At 42.0% G+C, this 8,648-nt stretch overlaps 3 protein-coding genes across 3 annotated transcripts in view; 2 read left to right on the top strand and 1 right to left on the bottom strand.

The window, feature by feature from the left end:
• The window catches only part of CSUI_002309 (carrier superfamily protein), an 8,240-nt gene extending 861 nt beyond the window's left edge, over positions 1–7,379 (top strand). The window contains exons 2-8 of the mRNA XM_068062511.1: positions 31–778; positions 1,136–1,196; positions 1,642–1,726; positions 2,163–2,333; positions 3,366–3,780; positions 4,349–5,121; positions 7,215–7,379. Coding sequence (XP_067925503.1) covers positions 31–778; positions 1,136–1,196; positions 1,642–1,726; positions 2,163–2,333; positions 3,366–3,780; positions 4,349–4,841 — 1,973 coding nt within the window. The 3' untranslated portion in view covers positions 4,842–5,121; positions 7,215–7,379. The remainder of the gene's footprint in view (positions 1–30; positions 779–1,135; positions 1,197–1,641; positions 1,727–2,162; positions 2,334–3,365; positions 3,781–4,348; positions 5,122–7,214) is intronic.
• On the top strand, positions 5,196–6,114 carry CSUI_002310 (uncharacterized protein). The gene has a single exon (XM_068062512.1). The coding sequence runs from the start codon at positions 5,845–5,847 to the stop codon at positions 5,977–5,979; it is 135 nt and encodes a 44-aa protein (XP_067925504.1). The 5' UTR covers positions 5,196–5,844; the 3' UTR covers positions 5,980–6,114.
• A 675-nt stretch (positions 7,380–8,054) lies between the features above and the next one.
• Positions 8,055–8,608, bottom strand: CSUI_002308 (uncharacterized protein; the record flags this gene model as incomplete). The annotated part of the gene is made up of 1 exon (XM_068062510.1): positions 8,055–8,608. A coding segment is annotated over one exon (306 nt), but the record flags the coding sequence as incomplete, so codon positions are not given.
• Positions 8,609–8,648: the final 40 nt, after the last annotated feature.

The raw sequence follows: 8,648 nt of genomic DNA, 5'->3' as shown, positions 1-8,648 counted from the left end.
TTTCTCTTTTAGGGTTTCTTCTTTTTTTAGCGACAGCTACACACGGAGGAACAGGTGCCTTAACGAGGTGTCTCTTCTCTCCATTCGACCAAGTCAAAATTCTCAGGCAAGTCACGATCCCTCATTCTCATCTTCTTCCTTCTCTCCCTCTTCACAATTCTCCTTCTTCCTCTTCTTCTTTTCATCGGACTTCCCTCCTCCGCTCTTCTTCTCCAATCCTTCCTGGGAAGAGTTCTTATCATACATGTACAGAGCCACATGCAAGATCGTTTTCTTTACAGCGGCTTCATTCTCCTTCTTCTTTCCCTTCTTATTCTTCGCTAGAGAGAAACACTTCATCTGGAAAGGCGAGAGCTCTTCATTCTCTCTCCATTCGGAAGAGAAAGGTATCTATGGCTGGAGGCGCATCGTCTTTCAACAGATATCTTTCGCTGTCTGTACGTACCCCTCACTTGATTAGGAAAGGGATTCTTACAGATGCATTTCTTTCATCTTTACCAACTAACAGACATTCTTCGTCTAGGCTTCTCGATGAAAGCACAAGAAGAGGTACAGCTGAAAGAAGATTCATCTCTTCGTTCTCTTCTCCTCTTCTTTCACGTCACTCCATCACCCAACCTCTCGCGTCCTCTTCGTCTTCTTCTTCTTCTCCTTTCTCTTCTTCTTCTTCGTCGTCTTGTTTTTCTCGTGTATGTTCGTATTGGTGGGGATGTACGGCTCCTGCCTACGCCGCGCTTGGAGGTTCCGGAGTGCGTCTCGCTCTCTACCAACGGACCAGGTAAAGTCAAGAAAGAAGAAATAAAGAAGAACGATGAAGCAGAAGATTTCTCTCTCTCTTTAACTTTCTTTCGTACTCTCTTTGATCTAGTTCTCTTCTTTGTATCCTTTTTTCTTTCTCTCTATCTCTCTGTTTCTCTGATACTAAGGCAAGTGCGTTTGACGGATCTCTTTCTAACTCACACGCCGATCTGCTTGGAAGAAAGAAAGAAAGAAAAAAGTCTTGATCCTACAGAACTATGCATCTTGTTTCAGGTGTATGTACACCAGATAGAGAAGAAAGGGAGAAATTCAACTTGTCCGTCGCCCGATGTTTTCTTTTTCCTTTTCTTGATCTCTTTTCTTCTTGTTTCGATAGATTTCTTTTCTTTCCAGAGGGAGAGCATGCCTATGAAGGATCTGATCGATTGTGGAGAACTGTAAGTTTTCTCTACTTCTTCTTTTTCTTCCCTTTCTCTTTTGTGGCACTTCTTCTTTTTTCCCATCTTTCTCCTTTTGCTTCTTTCTCTTCTTCACATGTCTTTATTTCTCTCTTTCTCATGTAGCTGTCTATCTACCGTGTTTCCTCAGGGGAGTATGAATAGATTGATTCATAGAGAGAGATCTCGAGGAAGCGTCTGGTGTATATACACTCAGTCGGATAGATATTAGATCACAGTGTACATAATCCACAGACGTACGTTCCATTCTCTCCCCTTGTCTAAGGGTCACATCAACTCTCGCACAAGCCCACGAAATAAAATTCAAACCTTCCTTTCTTTCTTTCTTTCTCTCTCGCCTTTCTTTATTTCCTTCCTTTCTTATCTTCTTTCTTTCTTTTCTCCGTTCTTTTTCGTTCTCAATCTTTTCTGTTTTTTCTTTCAGGCAGGGTGTCTATCTCTCTCTGCCTGTGTTTCTTTAGTCTTGTTCTATCCTCTTGATGTAGCTCATACCGCGATCTCCGTGTCAGGTGAGAAGCTCTTCTTGTCTCTTCAGACGACTTAGGCAGGAGAGAGAAAGACATATACCTCACTCAGGGACACATACAAATCGACTCATATCAAAGTAGGGGCGTTAGTAGGCGCTCCTCGTAGGAGGAGACAGGAGGAGAAAAGAAAAAAGCAATTCCTCCTCTTCTTTCTTCAGACAGTTCACGAACTTCCGTTTGGTCTGATTTCTCATACACGTACAAGGACTTATTGAGGAAGTGTATCTCATCAACATATATATATATATATATATCTGTATACCCATATCTGTCTCTATCCGTCTTTAATCTGTCTCTACCTTATTCACGTACCTCCTTTCAATCCATTTTGACCACTCTAGTTTTCTATCTATCTCTCTCTATCTATCGTTAATCTATCTATCTATCTTTAATCCATCTATCCATCTGCTTCCTTCAGCGGGGTCTTTTAGAGGGCAAGACACTTTTCGTCTTTCTCTCCCTAGTCCTGCCACTACTGGGCCGACAGGCGAGGTCGTTAACAGAGGCGAGAGAGCCGCTTCTTCTCAGATTGTTGACGGGAAGAGAAAGAAACCCTTCAGACTTCTCTGGGCCTTGTATAAACAAGGAGGTACGCAAGAGATATCAAACAAAAGAAGACTCCTATCTACAAGATAGCTCACTCGTACTCTTGATGGGAGTATGTATCAATGTATGTATGGATATATATACATGTGTGTCCGCGTCTGTCTGTGTATGTATATGTGTGTATGAATATGTATGCAGGCATGCACATGTATGTATATGTGTGATGTATGCATGTTTATGTAGGTAACTCTATGTATGTCTACGCATGTGTATGTATGTATGAATACGTATGTAGATGTGCGTATGAGGATGTATGTGTAGATGTATATTGACTTATGAATGTGTATGTGTAGGTTCTTCTAGATGTATGAAGGGGTCGGCTGTTGTGTCTGTAGGTAGATTTGGGTAGATTCGTTAAAGTTGAAGAAGAGGAAGAAGAACAAGATTCGTGTGCCTATCTCATTCTCACTTGCTTCCATGTGTCCGCGGTAAGGCTAAGAAGAAAGAGATCAACCCTAGGGAATAGCTAGACTGGCCAAACTGCGCTTCCTACAATTCTATAAGTGCGAGCTTCTATAAGGATATCTACCCTATTTCTTTGTAGATGTATTTATATCTCCTATCCGGATATATCTATATAAATATATATATATATATATGTATGCGGCTCTATGTAAATCTACCTCATAGGGAGGGTAGACATGCAGGTTAGACCTCTCGCAGGGGAGGTTGCCCTATGATCTTCGATTGTCTTGAGGAAGGAAGTCGATTGTCGTGGCTAGCCATGTCTTCTAGCTACTTATCTAGCAGGTCATACACAGGAACCGCCCTTCCGATCTTTCGGAAAATCCATGTGTCCTGATGTCTGTTCTTTCTTTGTGCATGCATGCATGCATATCTTATCTCAATAAGAGGAACAACTTTGTTTGAAATGTATGTATGCTCTGAGGCCGAGGCTCTATGGGTTGCCAGTAGGCGGAGCTTCAAGATATCTCATAAGAACTTCTTTCTTCCCAGTATGTTTCTTTCTCACTTTCTCTCTTTTCTCCAATTGCATGCGATGTGAGTTCCTCAGGTGTACGGACACTCTACTGTGGGTTTGGTTTGTGTATGATATCTCTTCTTCCTTTCACGACAATTTGCTCCCTCCTTCAACCCCGCTTAGAAACCTTGTTCTCTTCATCTAGTTCATCACCATCTCAATTTGAGAATCAAAAGACTCTCGATACAACAAAGTCTGCATGTAGTTTAGATGATGAAAAGAAGGGATCTAGACGAAATAGGGAGATGACTGATATCGAATCACGCAGCAGAATCGATTCTCCATCTCATGAGCAAGACGTCGATTCTCGTATCGAGCAAGGTGGTGACAAAGAACGAAAGAGAGAGAATAAAGAAGATTGCTATAAAGAATGGACGGCCACTGTTCTTGCTGCTTTTACCTCCGGTCTTATAGCGCAGCTAGCTACATATCCTCTCGATACTCTCAGGTAAATGTAGTCTGTAGGTAGATTAAGAATAGATAGCTAGAAATCTCGTGAGATTCATCATAATAGTAGATGCTCTTTAGTCGAGTTGTTTTTTTCATTCATCGTGTCTATTCTTATTCTCATCTGCATCTTACCATCGATTCTTCTCCTCGCATCATCGATATATCAGTATCATGCAGACCATGCATGCCCCCTCCCAGTCACATACGCTCTCATTACTACCTCTCATCGTATGTGTAGCTTCTCCCTCTTTGCATAGCTACATAGGTATCTATGGAGATAGAGAGGGTGTAGCAAACAATCGCTATGTATAAAGATGAACATGTCTATCTCTCTATATATGTCTTTATAAATAGTGACTGCAAGAAATGTGTACGTTGTAGTCTAGAGGGTGCTGTATACATGTATGTGTATATATATATATATGTGCGTACATGTAAAGGAGTTGTATAATAGGACCCTCCTAATTCTCGTTCTAATACAACAAGAAGAAATCTGTATCTTTTCCTCTCCACAACTTAACGATAAATCACTGATAAGCTCTTCTTTCCTTTCTTTTATCTGTCAGGCGTAGAAAGCAGATGGAGGTCGTGAGTAGCGCACTTCTATCCGTCCAAAGAGAAGAAGAGACAGAGACACAGAGCAAATGTAAGAATGATAGAACACAATACAGAAGAACGCACAATCTTAACCTCTCTCCCGCTTCTTCTTCTTCATCCTCTCCCCCTTCTTCTTCTCTCCGTTCATGTTCCTCACCGACACGTCCCAGTACTAAGTCTCTTTTCATTTCTTCAGGTCCCCGAAAGTTGTTCTTCTTTTCCAATTCTTCTTCGTCATCTCTACTAAGGAATCTTCTCAGATTTCCTTCTTTCTTTCCGTCAAGCTCTTCGAACTTCTTATCAAGTCGCAACCTTTTCTTCTTTCCTCCGTCTTCTTCCCCTCCAAGGTGTCTCTACAGAGGAGCAGGAGTACTATTGGTAAAGAGTCTACCGGAGTGTGCTGTAGCTGTATGTCTCTATTCTCTCTTCATGACAAAGCTTCCTTCACTTGTCTATCATTGAAGAAAGACCTCTCTTTTTCTTCTCTTCTTCTCCTGTCTCTTCTCTTCCTTGTTCTTTTTTCTCCTCGGGGGGTAGAGATATCTTCTTGGACTTTTGCAAAGAGCTTCTGGTTCGGAAGTTCATACAGGGGCCGTAGAAGAATCACTGCTTGCCTCCTCCGTTGTTTCTTCTCTTTCTTTCTTCTTCTTCTTCTATTAGCGTTGGCTGTATATCAAAGAGCATTCTTCCTCCTGGAATACGATATCTAGAGAAAGAAGCGAAGTAAACCAGAGAGAGAAAGAGAGAGAGAAAGAAAGATTAATGAACTTTTCNNGAAAAGTTCATTAATCTTTCTTTAAGATAGTATACAGACGATAGGGAGAGGATATGTTTGTGTTTGTTTTCCGTGTAGATAACGTTCTCTTCGTCTTCTTCTTCTTCGGCTCCATCTTCTTCTATCCATCGATAGAATTGTGAAGAAGGATGTGTCTTTTCTTCTTGTAGACATAAAAGTCTCTCTTTCTCGTACTCTCTCTCTCTACACGCCTATCTATCTCTTTCTCTCTCTGTATGTACGTATAGACAAGTTTGTGTGTTGAGCCAGGATAGCAGGTGTATATGCATTGCAAACTTGAGTTTGTGTATACGAAGATGAAAAGAGATACATACATGGAGGTAGATAGATAGATAGATCGATACAGAAACACAAAATAGATAGATACATACATACATAGATGCATAGTCGCGAGGTTTGAAGATGATTTGGGAGACAGAGAGAGATAGGTAAGTAAGCAGGTCAATTCAGAGAAGTGCTGTAAGAAACGTTCGCCTCAGTTTGACAGGTAAGTAAGGATCGATTCTCTCGTGTTTGTTTGTTATACAGATGTAGAGATATACATGTACATACACCTACTATGCATCTCTATAGGTAGACATGCATAGATGTCTATATGGGTTGAGACTGAGAACAGAGAAGGCATGGAAGACTCCTTAGAAAGGAAGGGGAAGTCTCTCGCTCATCAACATGACGGTGTGTAGGAAGTCTGCTTCGCTTATGGTTTGCTTAAGGATCATCTTCTTCTCGTCTTTTATGTCTTTCTTTGACTTTCTCTTCTTCTTTCTTCTTGTTCTCTTCATTTTGCTGTCACAAGTTCTTTAGTTCCGGACTGAGAGGGACGTGCATGTCTATTCTTTCTTTCTTTCTCACTCTTTCTTTCGTCCTTTCTCTCTCATTCTTTCTTTCGTTCCTTCTTTCGTTTTTCATTTCAAATGAGAAAGACTACGAATGGACATGACTGAGATGAATGAAGAGATGACAGAGAAAAGAGAGAGAGAGAAAGAGATTTCTATCTTTCTTTCACTTTTCTTCTTTTTTTCTTTATTTTCTGTTTTTCTTGGTCTTCTACTTAATGAGAGACAGAATGTACGAAGACCAGGTATGAAAGAAAGAAAGAGAGAAACGAAGGACACGAAAGAAGATGAAAAAGAGAAAAAGTATGAAAGGGGTAGTCGTGATCTCTCATCATTACGAGGTGTATGTACACCCGAGTTTGAATCAAAGCCGATCCATAGATAGATAGACTGAAGACAGGTAGGTGGCACAGATGGTAGATAAAGAGATCGAAGGTAGACAGATTAAAGATAGATAGATTAAAGACAGATAGATAGGTCAAACACAGATACATACATAGAGATCGATAGACAGATAGATGCATAGGAGATCGATAGATAGATAGATAGCTAGACAGGATGCATAGACTAGAGGTAGATAGATAAAATGTCTTTAGTAGTAGGTTAGGGATGTGGCTTCAACTACACGAGTCGATACTTTTTTTTTTTCGATGACGAAGGAAGAGAGAAAATCTTTCTCTTTCTCTTCTTTCCTGTGAGTTAAACAACACCTTCAAACCACTTCGCATTAAAGACAAGAAAGTTTTTTTTGAATGGAGATGAGATGAAGAAGCCTCAAGAGGCTGCTGATGAAGAAGACATCGATGATGGAAGGAGCTTATAGAGCCACACTGACTGAGAGAAAACGTCTTCTCTGGATAAAACGAAGAACCTTATCCTCTTGATATAGTTTTTCTTCCTTGATCTATCTATCTATCTACCTATCTTCAATCTATCCATCTCTAATCTAGCCTTGATCGATCTATCCATCTATCTATCTATCGATTTACCTCTAATCTATCTATCTGTCTCGATCCTCTAGGTCTTTTTCTTTTCTTTCTGATCTCTTAACAATTCCGCGATCTCCGATCCCTCTTTCTTTTTTTCTTTCTTTTCTTTCTCTTCGTGTTCTTCTCTCTCATCATTCTGATCCAGATAGAGTAGGGGAGGAACGTTTCTTTCTTACTTTCGTTCTTTCCTTCTCCCTCTTTCTTTCTCTACAAGTGTGAGATCAGGTTCACGCGGGAATACTACGTTGGGCAAGAAATAAAGGTCGTTGGAAAGGCGAAAAAACTCACATCGGTACAGGAAAGCTTATACAGAAACACTCGTACCTTTGCAGCCGATGAACAACGACAACTGGACGTGGTGACTCTTGAAGCAAGATGAATTCACACAACTCGAAGGGAAATGCATCCAGGACACTCACCTCCGCCTGCGCGCAAGTCGTGATAGCTCTTCTTGACGCAAGGCCCTCAGCTAACACAATTCGATAGGACACCCTGACGAGGACCCGTAAAACTCAATCCCAACTAGCAACGCGAAAAGAGTACCCTAATGCAAGCACCCACTTCAAAGCAGGGGGGCGACCACACTTTGCTAAAGAGGGAAGGACCTGGCTACCTGCCTTTCGTGTTTTTGTGGATAAGTTAAAGATTACTTAACCATTAACCGACCAGAAGTTGTCAATCTAGAAAACAAACGGCAAACTTCTACATGTGCTGCTACCGTATCACTACGCGTATGGCGAACCTCCGTGCAGTGTTTGTTACCCTTAGTAGAAAGCCCAACCGACCAGCGTTTCGGATGACTTCTCAACCTCCTGTCATACCTTTCTGTGTTTTTTTCAAGACCATCAAGCTGACACATGGCTGCACAGGTCAATGCCAAGTAAGGAGCGTATGTGTTCTGAGCAAGGGGTCAGCAGGAGCCTCCCCGCACCGCTGTTGCAATGCGCGGTTCTTCTGTACAGAGGGTTAACATTCGTTTTTGTTTGCACACAACGACACACGAAAGGGGAAAACTCCGTAGAGTCTTCTCACCTCTTCTCACACATGCACACGTCAGCGGAGAAATGACAAGACAGTCACACAGAAAAGACATTAACCCCATCGTAACATAAAACGCCTGCACCTTGTGGAAGAGTTCAAATACCCCCGGTAATGAGTTCTTCGAGGAGCAGAACTCGCCAAATCTGTTTTGCCATAGGATGAGTAAAACGATTTTGCCCTTCTCTGGAATCAATTCGTGGCTTTCGTCTGAGGGTGAGCGGGGCAAGGACGGGGTTTAGCGCCACAGTCTTGAGTTCATTCACTTCCTATAACACACCGAAAACAATCTGAAATGTTTCTTGAATACTTCCCGCAAATGAGCCTCCCCATCCACACATGCCTCCTCTTCTTCTGCCTCCCGGGCCTCCCCATCCGCGCTCTCCGTCTCCTCTTCTTTCGCCAATCTCACTTCGTGGTCTGAACAAGGAGAATTCGCTTTCAAACACAGGCTGTTGGTAGCGCTGTCGGGAAGCAACAGGCGGAAGAGGAGGAGGAGCACGAGTAGTAGGTTCGCAAGGAGGAAGAGGAGGCGAGCTGTCTGGAAACCCAAGAGAATCAATAAGATCGACTCCTGCATGTATAATCTTCGTATGACCTCCGCGTACAG

Source organism: Cystoisospora suis (genome assembly GCF_002600585.1).
Source record: "Cystoisospora suis strain Wien I chromosome Unknown contig_980, whole genome shotgun sequence".
NCBI classification, from domain to species: Eukaryota; Apicomplexa; class Conoidasida; order Eucoccidiorida; family Sarcocystidae; genus Cystoisospora; species Cystoisospora suis.
Note: the sequence above shows the minus strand (reverse complement) of the source record. Positions and strands in the feature narration are given on the sequence as shown.

Excerpts from the sequence above, each read along its gene's own strand:
- CSUI_002310 (XM_068062512.1), top strand. The coding sequence starts at position 5,845 with ATGACGGTGTGTAGGAAGTCTGCTTCGCTTATGGTTTGCTTAAGGATC.